At 43.6% G+C, this 17,468-nt stretch overlaps 2 protein-coding genes across 2 annotated transcripts; one reads left to right on the top strand and one right to left on the bottom strand.

Moving 5' to 3' along the window:
- Positions 1 to 1,480: 1,480 nt before the first annotated feature.
- On the bottom strand, positions 1,481 to 5,253 carry LOC117748560 (retinol dehydrogenase 13-like). The gene is made up of 7 exons (XM_034558437.1): positions 5,077 to 5,253; positions 3,540 to 3,658; positions 3,265 to 3,420; positions 3,058 to 3,162; positions 2,685 to 2,897; positions 2,452 to 2,553; positions 1,481 to 1,910 (listed from the first exon to the last, which is right to left on the bottom strand). Exons 1-7 carry the CDS (start codon positions 5,139 to 5,141, stop codon positions 1,588 to 1,590), a joined length of 1,083 nt encoding a protein of 360 aa, XP_034414328.1. The 5' UTR covers positions 5,142 to 5,253; the 3' UTR covers positions 1,481 to 1,587.
- Positions 5,254 to 8,094: 2,841 nt separating this feature from the next.
- Positions 8,095 to 17,079, top strand: si:ch211-183d21.3 (serine/threonine-protein kinase SBK1). Its single transcript, XM_034559064.1, has 4 exons — positions 8,095 to 8,177; positions 14,661 to 14,902; positions 15,560 to 15,762; positions 16,255 to 17,079. The coding sequence occupies exons 1-4, from the start codon at positions 8,140 to 8,142 to the stop codon at positions 17,077 to 17,079; spliced, it is 1,308 nt and encodes a 435-aa protein (XP_034414955.1). The 5' UTR covers positions 8,095 to 8,139.
- Positions 17,080 to 17,468: the final 389 nt, after the last annotated feature.

Below are 17,468 nucleotides of genomic sequence, written 5' to 3'. Positions count from 1 at the left end.
CGCCAGGTTCTGGAAGGTCTTTGACAATCTGGAGAGCAAAGGAGAACCCGGTGATTCTGTTGCTCATCTACAATAATAGCATCCTCTAGGATGGCACCGGCGAGACTTCACTGGTAAACCAACACTGGAATAAACGATCCCTGGTTTACAGTTTCAGGCCTGATGCTGATCTGTGTGCATTAGTCTGAGAGTGGCTCTTATTGATCGGTACTGTGGGATTTACTGTTGGAAAAGCCCTGCGCAATGGATCCCTCAAATACTATTGGGATGGATATTCGTCTTAACACTGAGAGGTCTGAGTATCAGAATTGCAAGATGAGTGCTTTGGTAACTTGATTTGTTTTTCAAGAGGCAGGCGTAAACAGCAATAGCATAACAGTAGAATAACAGATATTGTTATGCTAAAGCTTTTTACACCACATAAAAGTCTATCAGGGTGGGTTTACCTCAATGACCTTCCAGTGTTGACCTTTTTCAAAGCATACCCATATATTTTGGATGTGTTTGTCTATCTTATTATTATTAGCTTGCATTAATCTAGTATAATATAGTATGCAAGTTTGTGCATTCCGACTGATTTGCAGGACTGAATTACCATGCAACATTAATACAAATCAGATTGAGTTGTTAAGCAAATAATGTTTCTATGTTGGATTACCAAACTGACTTTCTTACCAGGAAACTAAATCAAAGGCTTCCAAGATAAAGAAAAACATCACAAACTTGAAACAAATCGGAATAAGCAGTTATGTACACATGATCTGTCGAAAAAGTTAAAGAAATGTTACTCGTCTGTAATTTGACAGCCAGATGGCGCTATTTGTCTTTTCTACTTGAATATATATATTAAATAAACACATATGGTTAAAATGACTGAAACTTGATAGTCGTGTTTTATGGTGGAGATTTTAAATGTTCAATGGCTTCTTGGGTCATCCTCCTTTCCTTTCTGTTTCTTTTTTTTCAACAAGATCTCCAAGTTTCTCCAACCCACCTACTGTATACAACGCTCTATTTTTTAAAATCCTTGTAAGCACTGTACAACTTTGTAAGCACATTCTTGATATGATGAAGACACTTGCAAATGACAAGGTAGTACACAATGTAAATCATACTTTGGTGTTTTCATTTTTACCTCTTTGCTTACGTAAGTAATAAACACGTATTAAACATGTTTATTTCGTATGTAAAGAAGTAAAAATGAAACCAATTATATCATTTTCCAATGTCTTTGAAGGAATTCAAATAACTTTAAGTATGATTAAATAACTTAATTACTGGTAAATGCTTAATCCTTTTTTTAACAGTAGCACAAGTAGAGAAGAGTCATAAAGTCAACAAAACAAACTCAACAGACTCTAATGTGAGGCTACATCTGCACTAATACGTTTCCGTAGTTACGCAGCCATATTTTTGTTTTGTCAAAGGGTGTTTGTTGAGCATGTTTTAAAGAAAATATCCTGGTGCAGGAACATCAAGGCATGTACAAAAGACCGTCTTTATTCAGATAACCAGACTAATTGACAGTTAATTGTTTCATGAGCCAGACACAGCTCAAGCAATAAAGGTCCATTATCCCCCGCCGGCCTACAGCCCCACAGCATTGACAGCTGGTTCTGGGCTCTGTCCTCGTCTCTGCTCTTGAACAGTCTGTGGAGCTTTGCTCTGGACTTCTGTTGGTGGGTTTGACTTGTCGGATTGTGCTTTCTCCTCCAGACCCACCAGCCTGCTGCTGACCTCCCACAGCTGGCGAGCTGCCTCCTCATCCAGGGCTTGGGGCGCCGGTTCCTTTTCTGTCATCACATCATAGTACCTTCCCGTCACCCCTTCCATCTCCTCGGACACTGCCAGGTAGACGCTGGGCTGGGCCCCCAGATCTGGGCTCTTTACCAACATGGAGAAAAAGGGACCTGGAGGGGGGTTGGTGGAGACCACAGGTTTGCCGGTTAAAACTCAGCATGAATACCATGTTTTACCTATCTTTTAGATCTTATCCTTTATTAGATTTATTGATCAATGCCAAGTAACAATCACAGAACTAACTGGATTCATGTTGTTGTCCGTGATATATGACATACACATACGCATACATGAATGTGCAACAATTATGTTTATATCCGTCTCACGTTGCACTGTGGATTTTATTATTCTTTAAATGATCTCAATAACAAACACTGTTTGCATGCATTTAAAAAAAAGTGCATTCACTGATGTCCAGAAAAAGTAAAGAGAACGTGTATCAGCAACAATATTGGTTACACCTACAGGCGTGTCGCAGGAGATTTTATTAGGGTTGCCAAATCAATTTGCAGAATTTCTTCATCTGCAGTACACTTTAGAGCCACGTGACGGAGGCTGAATGCTCGTATTTTTCTGATAGTTATAGCCTACTTAATTAAAACATTTAATCAAATATGAATGGCCAACTTATGTTTTAATGATGATACTCACTGAGCACAGAGCTGGAGAACTGTGATTGGTGCAGACCCGTGTGCCTCCCGAGCTCTGTGGCAACAACGCCTGGGTGCGTAGCATTCACTGTGACTCCTGTGCCTGTTACACACACACACACACACACACACAGCATTGTTTAAAAATACATATCCAATGGCCAATTGCAAACAAGAACAGAGGCCGTACTCCCTCCCACACATGCCCACATATGCATCCGCCCATAGACTTGCCTTGTAATCGCTTGGCGAGCTCTCTGGTGAACAGAACATTGGCAAGCTTGCTCTGACAGTACGCCTGCTTGGTATCAAACTTTTTCTTCTCCCAGTTCAAGTCCACAAAGTCAATCTTTCCAACAATGTGGGCGAGTGAGGTCAAGTTGATCACTCTGCTGGGGGCAGACTCTTTCAATTTATCCAGCAGAAGATTTGTCAACAAGAAGTGGCCTTGAGGAAGACAGAAACGATCAGGAACAGGTAGGGATGGAGAGAGCTTTGTTAGAATTAAAATATACTTTTGATACATTTTCTCACAGAAAGTGTAGAGAAACAGACACCACCCTCTGCCTTTGTTTGTTTGTTTTGTTTGTTCAGTTAAAGTCAGTACCTAAGTGGTTAACTCCAAACTGCATGTCAAAGCCATCTTCTGTCTTCCCTGCTGGACATCTCATGACTCCAGCATTGTTTATGAGTACATCCACACGCTGCTCCTCTACAAGACAATGAACTTATTATTTAAGAAGCTGTTACCGAGTTGGCTTCACTTCAACAACCGAACACATAACTGGAGAAGTGAAATGCTTTGTTTTCTCACCTTGTTTCATTCTCTCTGCAAACTCTCGAATGGATTTCACGGAGGCCAGGTCGAGGTGACACGCGTACACGTGAGGATTCAGGGTCTTCCCCCTTATTTCCTTTGCAGCCTCCTCGCACTTCTCCATGTCCCGACATCCCATAATGATCCGACCCCCTGAAGATGACGAAATGTGGGAAAGGAGTGTGTCATTGTCATCAAAAGAACCACTGAAGATTTTATATAGTGTGTTTTTTTTGTGCACCAAATCAAAGTTATAAATATTTTCTCCACACCTCTCTTGGCCAGTTCTCGGGCGGTCTCCTTCCCGATGCCTGTGTTGGCTCCTGTTACAACCACAGTCTTTCCCCTAATGGTAGCCTTACTGGGACACCGGCCTCCAGTCACATGGTTCCTATGAGAATAATTAAAGTGCAGTGCCATCTTATTCAAGCACACCTCCTAGTTCAGCATCACAACCAGGAATCGTGGATTTCTCTCCAACTGCAAAAAATGTCTCATTTCTGGCTCTCTTTTGCTTGGGTCCCACTGAACCTGGACATTTCATATCTCGTTGAATAGGAAAAGGGGACAACTGCAACACAGCGCCATAACTTCAAGGGCCCAAAAAAAAGCTCAAGGATTACTATGTGAATTGGTTTGTGCAACTTTTAAAAAAATAAAAAAAGTATAATCATAATAATATATATTATTGATGTATAATTAAACTGATGTAATAGGGTCTTAGTTAGGTGGAGCTATTTAAGAACTTCATTATTTCAGTTTTGTGTTTATATCTCGCATATATGTAATGTGTTATCCAACTGACACCCAGCAATCTCAGGGATATCTAAGAACCCAGAACAGCATTACTGTACAAATTGCACAGAGCGGGAGACGAATGGGGGCCAAACAATGTTTTGACCAACGCCCACACCCTCCACATTAATCCTGCCGTGACTCCAGTGACACAAAATAGGGATTTTTAGTTTTTGCTCTCGTCTTAGTCTGAACGTTTTGGATCTGAATTGACTTGAAATCAACTCTTCACATGTTCCGTTTTGCTTCCTGTATGTTTGTGCAGCATGTCCTCTTCCCAGGTTACATAATGATAATAATAATAATAATAATAATAATAATAATAATAATAATAGTGTACACTTTATTGATCCCACAGCAGTGGGGAAATTCTCCTCTGCATTTAACCCATCCTTAGTTATTAAGAAGCAGTGGGCTGCAGTGAAGCGCCCGGGGAGCAACTGGGGGTTCAGTGTCTTGCTCAAGGACACTTCGACATGCAATGGGGGGAGAGGAGGCTGTGTGGCTCAGGCTCAAGCTGTTTGGCGACACCTGGAAGCTGCATGACATCCTTCTGGATCCATCTATTTCACACATGTTCACCGATGTATCCTTTTGTCACATGGACTGTTCAGACACATTGTTAAACAAACAAAAAATGTCCTTAAGTTCTCACTAGCCTCATTAACTGTGAATGGGCGAACACAATGTCATAAGCACCGTTACAAGCTATTCAACACAATACTATCACCCTGTTATAAATGCTGCGTTTGTGAAGCATATCCATCTGTACAGCTGAGCCAAGGAGCTTGTACTGTGGGGTTGTTGTGCTGGCTTGTCTACAGTCAGTCAGTAGTTAAGTGCTGTCCTCACTAAGGGGAAGAAGCTAAAGACCAACGTTACTTAGGTAATAACTTGACACAAACATGACATTAAGGCATAACGCTAACAGTCATATGTAAAAGCAGCTAATGTGACACATACAGTGAAACATACACAGTTACATCATGATACAGTGGCCTTAGAACTACTCACTTCAGTAAAGCAGCAGCTCCGAGCACTGTTCCAAAAACAGAGACTGGTAGAATATATTTGCTCATGCCTTCCGAGTAATGCGGGCGGCATTTATAGACCCGAAAACTGGTTCCAACACCGTTTACACAATTTGGTGTGACAATATACTCTCGTGCCACAAGGTTAAGCGCGCATGTTTTTAGCGTCATCAAACGATCGTAAAGCCCAATGGTATTGTGGGAAATGAAGTACAAAATGTAGTGTACGTCCAAAACAAGCAGTACACGACTTTTTAAAAAACAGTGTTTTTGCAACATTGTTGCATGCAATTTGTAAATAGCATAGTGTTTTTATATCTATAAAACGAATTGTGTGTGTTTTTTGTTACTCTTTCAAAAACATATTTACTATTCATTCTGGCCTTTTACTTCTGAAGTGCATGGGAGTGAGTTCAAAGTGTTGCTAACTCAGGCAATCACTGCAAAGTTAAACCAAGGTAATCTTTCCATCGCATTTACATTTGTCCTTGCCGTCACATATTGGAAATACAAATGTCATGAGAACAAAATAAAATTGCGGGATTATGGCAGGATTTTGAGTCATTAGAGAAGGTAATGACTGTATGATTCAGGGGGATGTGGTTGTAAATAACTTTTTTTTTTCCTTCTGTTTTGGGGATTGTGAAAAACGATGTGAAATGACTTTGCTGTTCTATCTTTTGAGAGCCCGGTGAGACTGAAGGAGAGAAAGAGGCAGGGGGAAGAGAGAACTATGAGACAGAGAGGGTCTGCTCGCTGCTGTGGAGGGTCACACTAATGCCTGGAGGTGTGAGGGCTATCTGTGTATGCAGCATCCTTTTGGATTCAATACTTCCACATGTTCTCTAAAGTAAAACAAAATATCTCTTCTTTATTTTTAGATTTTTTTCTGCAACACATTTTTCAAAGAAATGTTTTTAATGTAAATGCTCATCTAAGACACTCAACTTCCCTCACACTTTTCCTGATGATGAAATCTCCTATGACAATGGTATACTCTCATACATATTAATTCTGGTTTGCGGAGTGTCCTGACAGTTTAAGGCATATACTTTCATGGTTTTAAATGAGCATGATCATTTAATGTTGTCTTCACAGGAAGAAGAACACAACGTTTCTCTTGTTTCTTCCTGACTGTTGTAGATATAACCCTGTTCTAAAAACAGACCATGTAAGAGACCATATAGCTTGAGGCCCTGTGTTAATATCCCTCCACTATGACAATGCAGTTTCTAGAGCAGCTAGGACACAAAGTAAACTGTTCATGAAGAAAGATTTGAGAACAGTGAAAAAACAAGGCCACCCCCTTGCAACAAGACTTGGAGAACTTGAGGTGACATATAAAAAGTCAAAACTAGGACGTGAGTCTGGTTCCCTGAAAAAAGGAGAGAGGAGGAGAAGCAGGAGCAGCCCTGCTCTATTTGTTCACAGCTCAGAGGTGTGTGTCCCTGGTTGGTTCTGGCCCTCGGTGCTCTCTGCTGTCAGCTCACGTGTGCTTTGACCTTCAATGTGATTTATGACAGCTCGGTTTCCAAGATGACCCCAAGGAAACTCTTAGCCTCGCTGCCTGTTGGCCTAACTCTTCTGTGCGAGACACCTGAATGTCTCAAAGAGTCGCTGAAGATGCAGCTATTCAACATCTGCCCAACTAAAACACGTTCTCAACGGCTTCATCCTGTCGCTCCCCCTGATCCGGACTGCTTGAAAACAGTTTATCTTTCACTCTTCTCAGCATGAGCCTTGAGCATTGAAAAGATCCAGGAGAGGACCTGCATCTTTTCAATGTAAATCTGGCCTGGGAGAATGGAAAAAAGCAGAAAAAAAGTATATGCATTGATGTGAAATCAATAACTGATAGCAGAAAAAAAGAAGTTGCTCCTATAAACATAAAGACATTTAAGGGTATGAGGGGAGATCAAGATAAGTACAATATGTATCTCTGGATCATGAGCAGAAGCCATCAACACATCTGATCGGTGGTATTTGATGATGATGCATTAAGGTTATCCCTGATGCTGTTTTCTCAGTCCAATCTGTTCTGCTTGGCAAACATGTCTGTCAGGAGCCTGTTGTTAAACATGTACAGTAAAGGGGAGCTGCCAGGGCACTGAATTAATTGAAAGTCTTGCCTCACTGTTACCTAATAATGACAGTTGGCAAAGGCACCGCGTGAAGAACTTGAGGCCATAAGCTGTTGAATTATGCAAGAGAGGAGCAGCTTGTTGTTCATTCAAAGCATGAATCAAAAGGAAAATCTCATGGACGCATTGGGGTTGGACGGTTGGATTGGTGCGTCCAGGCGCTAGGACCCGGGACACGTGAGACTATTAGTTTGCCAGAGGGTGGAGACGGCGAACAATGAGGGAGCTGACTGGTAGGACCAGCAGAGGAGCAAGATCTGAGACCAAGCTCCCCTCCACACACCCAGAGTCCCGCTGGGCCGACGGACTAAGCAGACTGACCGGCAGACAGTGAGAGCAAGACGCTGAGTTGAGAGAGAGTGGGGACATGAAGATTGGTCCATTCACGCTGCAGAGAGCAGAGGTTTAATGAGCCCCCTGCGTGGATGTGAGTGAATGGGATCGCTTCTGTGTGTGTGTGTGCGTGTGTGTGTGTGTGTGGTGCTGAACTGGGTCATGCGGACCACTGGTGGAGCGAAAGATAAACACGCACCCTCCTCCCGCTGCTTGGCAGGTTGAGATGGTGGGCGCTCAGAGGAGGGATCCCAGCCTGTGTCCTCATCTCAGCCTCCACCATCAGATGATGCTTTGAATTATTCCGCCTCCGAAGAAAGTCACTAAGTGAAGAGCCTTCTTTAGGAGGACCGGGATCTTCTTGGGCGGGCAGCAGGCGCAGCACCACGACGAGATCTCGCCGGAGCTTTTTCATCTGTGAAACTGCACGCCCTTCGAGGTTTTTAATGGACCTGCACGTGCGCCTAACACCTGATTGATAACTTTCAACGGAGGAGACCCATCGATCGGTTTCTTGCAGACTTCTGCGGACCAGAGCGGACCGGAGCGCAGCAGCTCTGCTCCCCGGGCGGATGCAGGACCATGGAGGAGAGAGACAGGTCGCCAGCAGGTGAGTGACGGATCTAGATGCACCCTGGGGCGCCTGCAACCGAAAGCCAACGATAAAGATGGAAAAATGATTGCCTTTTTTTTAATATTCATAACAAAAAAATAGAGTTCAAATTTGTATTTGTGGATTTTAATTGTTTTCACGCGTTATTGTGAGTAACTTTGTGTTGTCTGAACTTTGACTCATTCTCATGGACAATATTCATATATGAATAATATATTCGCCTACTGCCCGCTGTAGAGTATTACAAAAATAAAAAAAAATGTCACCAGTAATACAGCACTAGATGCATTAACCACAAGGATTAACTCCAACTCGAGTTAATGCTTAAGCTGCGTCTATATGTGTATCCTCGCCCACATTCCTCGTGAAACTTTTGGGATTCGGTCTAGATGGACACGAGGGCATCCGGGTGAATCCACTTGTAATGACCCTTTTATACTATGGACAGCGCGGACAGGTTATATCTCATCGTTAAGGCCGTCTAATGCATTTAAATGAGCAGCTAGAGCAGAGCCTGTAAAAGCAAAGCCTGGAAGTAATGGACTCTAAATGAAGGGCAGCTAATAGACATGGATTTGATTTGGTCACAAACATTGTGTGACTGAAAAGCAGTAGTAACGGCTAATGGCTTTAAAGGAATAGTTCATCCTAAAGTCAAGTCAAATTCGGAGTCAAAGTTGCTTTACCAGGAGCAGGTGTTTGTATTATTGCCCAAAACACTGTAAACACTGTACATTTATACAGAGAGAACCCGTTCAAACATCAGCTATTATATTAGTGTTCGGTTCCAAATGAATCAATCATAACAATTAATTTACATAATGGGGAAACTGATGCACTTTCCAAATACAAAAACATCATATTAAAGAGCAGATATAAGTGTGGGGTCTTAAATAAAAGTCAATGAAAGTCAAAATCAAAAATCTTTCTTTAAATTATCCTTCTCTAATTATTTGAAAACATCCTGGGTGTCATCCCAAACATCACCTGCAGAACTAATAGGGTGTCTGCCACTACAGACAACAAATAAAAGGACTGCAATCTTACGGCTTAAACAGATCCCGGACCAGTAGCTGGCACATACACACCAGCTAAAGCCATGACTGCACCTCACATATAGCCACGAAGCGAAGAGAAAGGCACACACACAGTTTTACAATACTGGCAAAATGGTGTTAAAACATCTTACCAACATTTAAATGAGTTCAATAGAAGGAACTCAGACTCAGAAGACACTGCTATAGGAAAACATGGTGGCTCAGAGAACAGACATTATAAAAACATTGCCAATTAGGAAATATAGAGGACATTTCTTCTGAGGTCTGTGCCTTGCTGAATTAAAGAAACACATCACATAATATCTGCTTTAATATCTGCCACATCCTAACCAGGAATTATTAGTGAGAAAACAGTGTTTGTTTTATGTACATTATGCTCTTGTTTTTAATTGTCTTGTACATTCTACCCTTTTGTAAGCAATGACTTATAGTCATGCAATTAAAGCATGGATGGATTTCAATTTGGGAGAGAGAAAGAGAGAGAGAGAGGTTAATTGCAGCCTCAGCGATCACCATTAGTCCATTGATCCTGGCTAGAGGCTCTTGTATGTGAGCAGGATCACAAATGGCCATATACTGTTAGTTTGCTTTGAAGTGGAGGGCGAATTGGTTGAAAAAAAAGGAGCAGTGTCCTCCTTAGCGATGCTCTTACATCATTTAGTCCAACCCCTCCTTTTAGACCACATTTTTAGAGCTCATAATAGAGTCACATTTCTCCATGTATTTGGCATCAAAGGAACAGTCTACAGCATGTGGTACAAAGGGAGGGATGCTTCAATTCAGTCTCCCTTCACCCAATCGTGCTGTCTCTCTCTCTTGTCACATGAAGCCTCCCTATTGGAACTTGAGGCTATTGGATTGTCAGAGAGTGTGGGGAAGGTACATTATTCCACTATTGCAGTGACATTTCACTGTGAAAAGATGTTCTACAGTACATGATTATGATCCCAGATGCTCTCAAGTTTCTACAATATTGATTTATTCTGCATTGGCTTTTTTGGGGGGGTTTATCAATGTGCCTTTTTTTGGGGTCACTGCACGGTCCTAGAGCCAAGTGTCCTTCACCTCCCATAGCTCACGTCCACTCCCCGCCATTCTTTGGATCCCTTTAACCTTGGGTTATCCCTTTCCAGGCTTCAGTTCATCCCAGCAGGGGGCCAATGGCCGGCGGTGTTTCTGCCAGAAGGCAGCGGTGCATGGGATGTGTGGCATACAGTGGCGAGAGAGAGAGCGGTGATTGGAAGGAGAGTAGAGGCGAGACAAGTCAGGGACGGGTTACACAGCACTCGGTCCCAGCAGGGATTCTCCGTATGAACAGCCGGGCCGAACTGAGAGCAAGCGATTTGTCAAAGTGAGTGTCCGTGGCCCAGGCCGCCAGTTCACCTATCACAGCCCAGCGGGAGGTTTCTTCTGCCGCGGTACGACGGAGACACTAAACCCACCTGCTCACCAGCTCTGATGTTCTGTGTAAGGAAGGTGATTCAGTTTTTTAAGCCTGAGTAAGGAACATAGTGTCCTGACAGCAACACAAGAAAGACCATTTGGTTTTTGATCAAATGACAGATTGTTTTGGATCACAGTCATTTGGTTTTATTCTATACACACTGAGGCAACGGCGAGAGGGTCAGACGGACACATCTGTGTGTACATGCATGCAGTTGTTTTCTCTCAGTCAATGGTAGAAACCACATCAGTCACAACGTATTTCACTCACTGCTTTCGCTTTGGCCCAGAGGCAAGGCACATTGGGCATTTTGACAGTAAATTGGACACAGGAGATCAGTCTTCACCCATAATGACTCTTCTGCCAAGAGCAAAGCCACTTGTCCATTAGTAATGGAGAGAGGTGGCAACGTGAAGCAGGCTCTGCAGTCTATTTATTTATTTCATTAGTCCCTTGTTTACATTTTCTAGAATAGACAAGAGAGAACTAGGAGAGGAGGATGGAAGGAAGGAAGGCAAACACTGTGTGTAAAGCTGCTGATATATGTTTTGTGTACAATGAAAGACATGTTTTAAAGATAAAGATTCGACTTCAACTGTAATGGCCAATGTTTTAGTGTTTCCGCATATATTGGATAAGGATTTCTTAAAGTTACTACAGTTAATCTCTAGAGGAACACATCGCTCCATTGTTTAAGACAACGTTGAACATACTTAAATATGCAAAACAAGCTAAGAGTCAGTATTTAGGCACAGCGGTGCTGAGCGAAATGCTAAACACCGAAGGATTGGACAAATGTGAGTTTTGGCCCGATGATGGCGCCCGATATAAGGTTACGCTATTAACAGTTCATCTAGAAAACATGATTGTGTGTACCATATGTCATGGCAGTCCATCCAACGAAATATTTTAGTTTGGATCAAATAGGTGGACAGATTGACCAAGCAGTATAGCAGCATCGTCATCATGGCTAAAAATAGAGCTTATCTCTGACAGTTGAAACTTGTGCCACCTGAAGTCACACGTGTAACCCTCAGAATTCAGAGGCTATATCACAACCCCGGGCTGTCAAGAGACAGTCTGTGAAAAGAGAGACGGCTGTCAGCTGCATCACATGATAAATCTCTGTTCTCATCTCCGGCTAGGTGTTTATAGAAGAAAAGGTCAACTGCTTCCTCAGCCACACCAGGTGTTATAACAACCTGGTTTTCAAGAGGGTTATACTGCAAACGCACTCAGCACTGTTTGAGTAGTTGCTAAATGGAATGAGATTACCAATCTGTATTTGAGGGTAAATTAGTGGCAGGAAAACAGATCATTGCTGCTGAGCGAAACTTCACTTCTTTAGGAATTTGGAAAAACAGGATTGTTTTCAGGCTGTCCTTGTTTTTTTGAGTTTATTTACTGAGATTTTCAAACAGTGCTCAAACACTCAAATGTCAGAGGATCTTTCATCACAATTAAAACCATTGATGTTTCCGGGTCTAACCCGAACAACATCAAAGAATACAGGAATAAGGGAGCAGCCCAGGGATCTGTTTGCAAAAGGGACACAGATGATTGACAGCGAGTGGGACTGGCTCACAAAAGACATTTAAATGTGCCTCAAGCCAAATCCTCATCTGCATGTCGAGCGTGTTGCTGTTGGCTTGTCTTTAGCCGCGAGGGAGGACAAAACCGGAGCAGAGGGCAGCGTGGGAGATCAGTGGGGTGTGCGGCTGTGGTCGAGCACGAACGCTGAGTCGTGGGGAAGCTCACAGCTGCTGCCTCTCAGAGGTTGGAGCACAAAAGGCCTTTGAGTGTCACTATGCGACTGATACACCGGACCTCCCTGCCCTACTCACAAACATTCACACACAATAATCTCCCAGAGACCATATAGCTTTATCACCCCACCTCCAGGGCACGACACTGCAGTTTCTGGTTCACGTTTACAGCATCATCGCAGCTGCGGGGAGCACCGTCTCCCAACCACTCATCACATTTTAGAACTCTTAATTCAGTTCTGCAAAGGAAATGAGCGCAAAGCGTCCTGCACTGCTGGGTGGGGGGAGGGGGGGCTTGCTTGTGTCTTTGTGGAAGCCGAGTAATGTGATTAAGATCTATGCTGCACATTCTGCCCGTGGAGCTGACTGGAAGAAGTGCCAGTACACAAGCGCTCCCTTCACTCTGCTTTGTTGCCACTGATAACGCCTATGGGGCTACGCGGGGTGGGTTGTCACAGGAAGTGTGCTTCCAGTCCGTCTGTCTGTCCTGTTTAAATGTTTAATTGCCAAACCTGGACCACACAGACCGATCTGGATAATCATCAACTTTTGTGTTGACTCGCTGAAGGCTATACAGTGGGCACGCTCAGATTGAGTAGGCTGCAATATTCATAGTCTCTTATATAAGCATCTCATGATAAAATCAAGAAGCAAGTGTTATTTACAGAAATACATAAGCAGGGCACTTTCTATTTGCAGTTTTCTTCTTCGGCAAAGAGTGATGAGCTAAGAACACTAGGCTGCAAATGGCCGCATCCTATTTTAGTTTTCGCTGTAATAAGCTATATTTATCACTCTCTTCCCACACCTTCAGAACAAAACCTCCTGTGCCATGTTCTCATCAACTGTACATTTGCTACACTGTGCATTAATTCATGCCCTCCCCCACAACATGCACCTGTCAGTCAACACAGACACATTTGTGATACTCTCTTTAAACCAGTGGTGCTGAACAACTGGCTGCAGGGAGACAAGAACAAAGTGCAAAGCAGTTGTCTTTGAATGATGGATGAAAAAGGCCATCAGCAAAATTGTTTGTGCTGATTTGATGCCCATTAGTAGGCCTGTGTGTGTGTGCGTGCTGTGCATGATTGGATGATTACATTTGATTTTGTGTGTATGGAAGGGGGGTTGAAGAGAGACAATGGGTACGATCATTAGTGTGATCCACTTCATTTCCTCAAAAGGTCCATTTTGTACAGTTTGCTTAATAGTTTTATTGTTTGCTCAATCACTGTGACAGAAGCTGACCTGCACAGTCACTCATCTCTGATCTTTAATTTGTTGTCAGTTGGTACATTTGGTGTGCAGGTGTATTTTCCCTCCTGGGATCAGTTTGACCTATTTCAAACTTGTCACTTCTATAAGTCAGCATAACTTTTCTTTTTTTAGCTTTATAAATTTGACTGAAATACGTATTGTAGAGCAACCGCTGTGCAAACCAAATGTATTTATTAGCAACCGCTTTCCTCACGGCACAACTGACTGTATCTAATGATAGAAAATACATATGTCTACCTCAGAGTGGTCACAGATGATCTACGCCGTAGATCATCACGGTACACAAGCTGGTAAGGCATGCCGTAGATTCTACGGCATGCCTTACCAGCTTGTGTACCGTGGCGCTGTCAGCTCTCTCCATTTGTTTCCATTTGTTTGTCCTTCTACCTGGTCATATTGATTTCCCCATAGCTGTCTGCCTGTAAGTGCTGTCTGAGACCAGCCATATCTGAAAGCTGGCCAGAGTGATCTAGAGGGACAGCAGGGAGTCCAACACATTTACTGAAAGCACTTCCTATGATGATGCCTTCCCTGAATTGATTGTATGGAAATGAAGGTCTGTTAAAGCCTTCCTGATTTAACCACCCTTTGGAACACAATGTGCAGACAAGAATATAGAATATACAAATGTGTGCCAACTAATACAAAAATATTTGAGAGCATTCTGTCATAAACACATTCAGGCATAACATTTATAACACCTGGCATCGCTTTTTTTTTTTTTTTTTTTACCATTGTCACATTTTGTTCAGCAAATGAAATGACTCCTATATATACAAAATAATAACATAAAATAATGATCAAATACGCCACTAAAAACCATAAATCAAATACATATTCCTACATTAATCTGCACCATTATCTAATATGGTGTGCCATCATCATAGCCGATGAAAACCTGACTCTATAGTGTTCTTTCCTCTTCATTTAGTCTGCCCCACAGTGTCAAGGCGAGCCTGTCCCTTTCTCCATCTGGGCCGGGACGGGTGGGCAGTGGCGGGGGCTCCCCTACATCCAAGATGGGCTACTGCGGAGGGGTGCCGGTGGAGGACATGCAGGCCCTGGCCATCACCTCTCTGTCGGCAGCAGATGTAGCCAAACAATATGAGCACATCCGTGAGCTGGGGAAGGGCACATACGGCAAGGTGGACCTGGTGGCACACCGGACACAGGGTGAGTTGGTTGAGATCTTCACCCTTGTATTACTGTGTCTTGAGCGTTAACCATCTATTAAAGCATAAATACAAAAAAAGACATTTTGGACAGCAGATTGTTCTGATCTTCATGCTGTGCCAGCTTTTCTCAAAGCTGAATATAACCAGCTAATCAGCATGTTAGAAAGTCTCAAGGCCCAGTGCTGAGACATTAATTCCGGCAGTTCCGGGTTTGTTAAGATTTGTTAGGTCAACTGTTTAACCCTTGTTTTAAGAAATCTAAGGTTATAGAGCTGGCGCAGTCTGAAGGCGGGATAACGAAGCGCTGTGAAGTATTGCAGAGGAAGCTGAGAGGGCGGCAGAGATTTAAAATGCTGCATGCGCTCCAAAGAGCCTCTGTATTTCTGCAGCTGTGATCCTGAACAGCTGGTTGTATGTGTGTAATGGAGATACATTTAATTCAATGTAGCAGCTGTCATTAAAACAGGGTTTGGTAGTTGGAAACCTCTCCACTCCCTTTTAGGTGACACTTCTAAATTCACTTTAGGTGGTTTGGATAACACTTGTAGTGTTTTGGATATTACAAATGTTGCAAATAGTTGTTTGATATATCGGTTTGATACACCAGCGCTTAATTTTGTCCGTCTACATGTTTGTATCTGAATCTTTGTTTTAGGCACCAAAATGGCACTCAAGTTTGTCACCAAGAACAAGACTAAGCTCAGGAGTTTCCTGCGGGAGTACAGTCTAACAGGCTCACTTAGCTGCAGCCCTTTTATTATCAAAGTCCTGGACGTACTCTTTGAGACAGAGGACAGCTATGTGTTTGGACAAGAATATGCTCCCGCCGGGGACCTTTTCGACATCATCCCCCCACAGGTAAAGCAATCATTCTTCCGTGCACCAATCCCCATCCTCACTCAGCCAGCGCTGCTCCAATCAGCCCCCATGTTCAAACAAGGCAGTTTTAACAAGTTCTCCTGGGATTGTAGTCTGGTCCTTGTCCCGGTTTTCTCTCGGCGCAGAACTCTCACTTCACTTTAGTGCTATTCCATTTGATGCGATGGGCGCTTGACTTCAAGGTTCTTCTAAAGATTCATTAAAAATGATTGCAAAGGAACTCAAAACTTAACTCAACTCTTTTGTTTCAGTTATTTTCTTTTTGGGGCGCATCTCTTTTAAGCCTGTTCTTTCAAGCCACCACTCAATATGACCATCACCTACTCTTTTCAACTGTACTGTAACCTACTCACTACAAAGCATTTTTTCTGGTATCACCTCTCATAGTCTCACCTCCTACACAATGTACTGTATATATTAGACTAAATCTCTATATTTCTGGCTTTGTTCCCAACACTTTCTCCTTCTCAGGTGGGTCTGCCAGAGGAAATGGTCAAACGCTGCATGCAGCAACTGGGCCTGGCTCTGGACTTTATGCACAGTAAAAACCTGGTGCATCGCGACGTCAAGCCTGAGAATGTGCTCCTATTTGACCGTGAGTGCCGGCGCATCAAACTGGCTGACTTTGGTATGACCAGACGCGTGGGATCCCGCGTGAAACGGGTGAGTGGCACTATCCCCTATACAGCGCCAGAGGTGTGCCGCGCTAGCCGTGCTGAGGGTTTCCTTGTGACCACCAGTCTGGATGTTTGGGCATTTGGCGTTCTGATCTTCTGTATGCTGACAGGCAATTTCCCATGGGAGGCAGCGTTAGCGGCCGATGCCTTCTATGAGGAGTTTCGACGCTGGCAGAAAGCAGGGTGCCCTGTGGGGACTTACCCCTCTCAGTGGCGCCGCTTCACTGATGACGCCTTGCGCATGTTTCAGCGGCTGCTCTCCCCCGAGCCGGAAAAACGCTGCGGAGTCAAGGACGTCTTCTGCTTTGTCAAGTATGAGCTGGTCAGCGAGCTCCGTCGCCGAGCCTCTTGCCGAGCCAAGAGAGGCGAGAGGTCAAGCTCGGGAGTGTGCACTGGCAGTTGCACTTCCTCCGCGTCCTCCACTTCGTCACGTTCCTCGCACAGACACCCTGAGCCCTCCACCCCTCCAGGAACATCCTGCCTGCGCCCGGCACCACTCAAACGCAGTGTCCTGTCCGACCCGCTATCTCCCAGAGAGGACTCTGGACACCAGTCTCCAGGCCGAGACAAGAACAAAAGCCAGATGGTAATGGCAACTGCCATAGAAATCTGTGTGTGACCACGCTAGCGTTAGCAGTGGAGACTTGATGGCTTTTCACAGTAATAAAAGCTGTAAAGAGGTGTTAATGACTACCACAGAGACTTCACTGAAGAAGAGGTAGCCTACTTTAACCATGAAAGAGAAGCTCAGGATCACATCCCTAGCTGTGGAAATGGACACCATCACTTGGACAGCTTCTCACTGGCACACGCCGTTTCGGTTTTGATTTGTGACCAAAGACTGCTTCCAAAGCTGAGAAGCTGTTTCAGAGCCCCATGATGTTGCTCCTCTCAGCAGCTCATCCTGCCATCCAGACATGTGTGTGTTCTGCCCATACACTGTGGTGGTGCTAACAATTCTATAATTAGATACTTTTCTCACTCATCACTTTCTGTTATGTCTCTTCA

This window comes from Cyclopterus lumpus, chromosome 19 (assembly GCF_009769545.1).
Source record: "Cyclopterus lumpus isolate fCycLum1 chromosome 19, fCycLum1.pri, whole genome shotgun sequence".
Lineage (NCBI taxonomy): Eukaryota > Metazoa > Chordata > Actinopteri > Perciformes > Cyclopteridae > Cyclopterus > Cyclopterus lumpus.
This window is presented reverse-complemented; position numbering and strand designations above follow the sequence as displayed.

What these genes read in the sequence shown, in the direction of transcription:
- LOC117748560 (XM_034558437.1), bottom strand. Translation starts at nt 5,141, where the DNA reads ATGAGCAAATATATTCTACCAGTCTCTGTTTTTGGAACAGTGCTCGGA. An exon ending in GGAGCTGCTGCTTTACTGAA is followed by an intron (nt 3,659 to 5,076) that starts GTGAGTAGTTCT and finishes TTATTCTCATAG; the next exon opens with GAACCATGTGACTGGAGGCC. An exon ending in GTTTGGAGTTAACCACTTAG is followed by an intron (nt 2,898 to 3,057) that starts GTACTGACTTTA and finishes GTCTTCCTCAAG; the next exon opens with GCCACTTCTTGTTGACAAAT.
- si:ch211-183d21.3 (XM_034559064.1), top strand. Translation starts at nt 8,140, where the DNA reads ATGCAGGACCATGGAGGAGAGAGACAGGTCGCCAGCAG. An exon ending in GGTGGCACACCGGACACAGG is followed by an intron (nt 14,903 to 15,559) that starts GTGAGTTGGTTG and finishes TCTTTGTTTTAG; the next exon opens with GCACCAAAATGGCACTCAAG. An exon ending in TCGACATCATCCCCCCACAG is followed by an intron (nt 15,763 to 16,254) that starts GTAAAGCAATCA and finishes TCTCCTTCTCAG; the next exon opens with GTGGGTCTGCCAGAGGAAAT.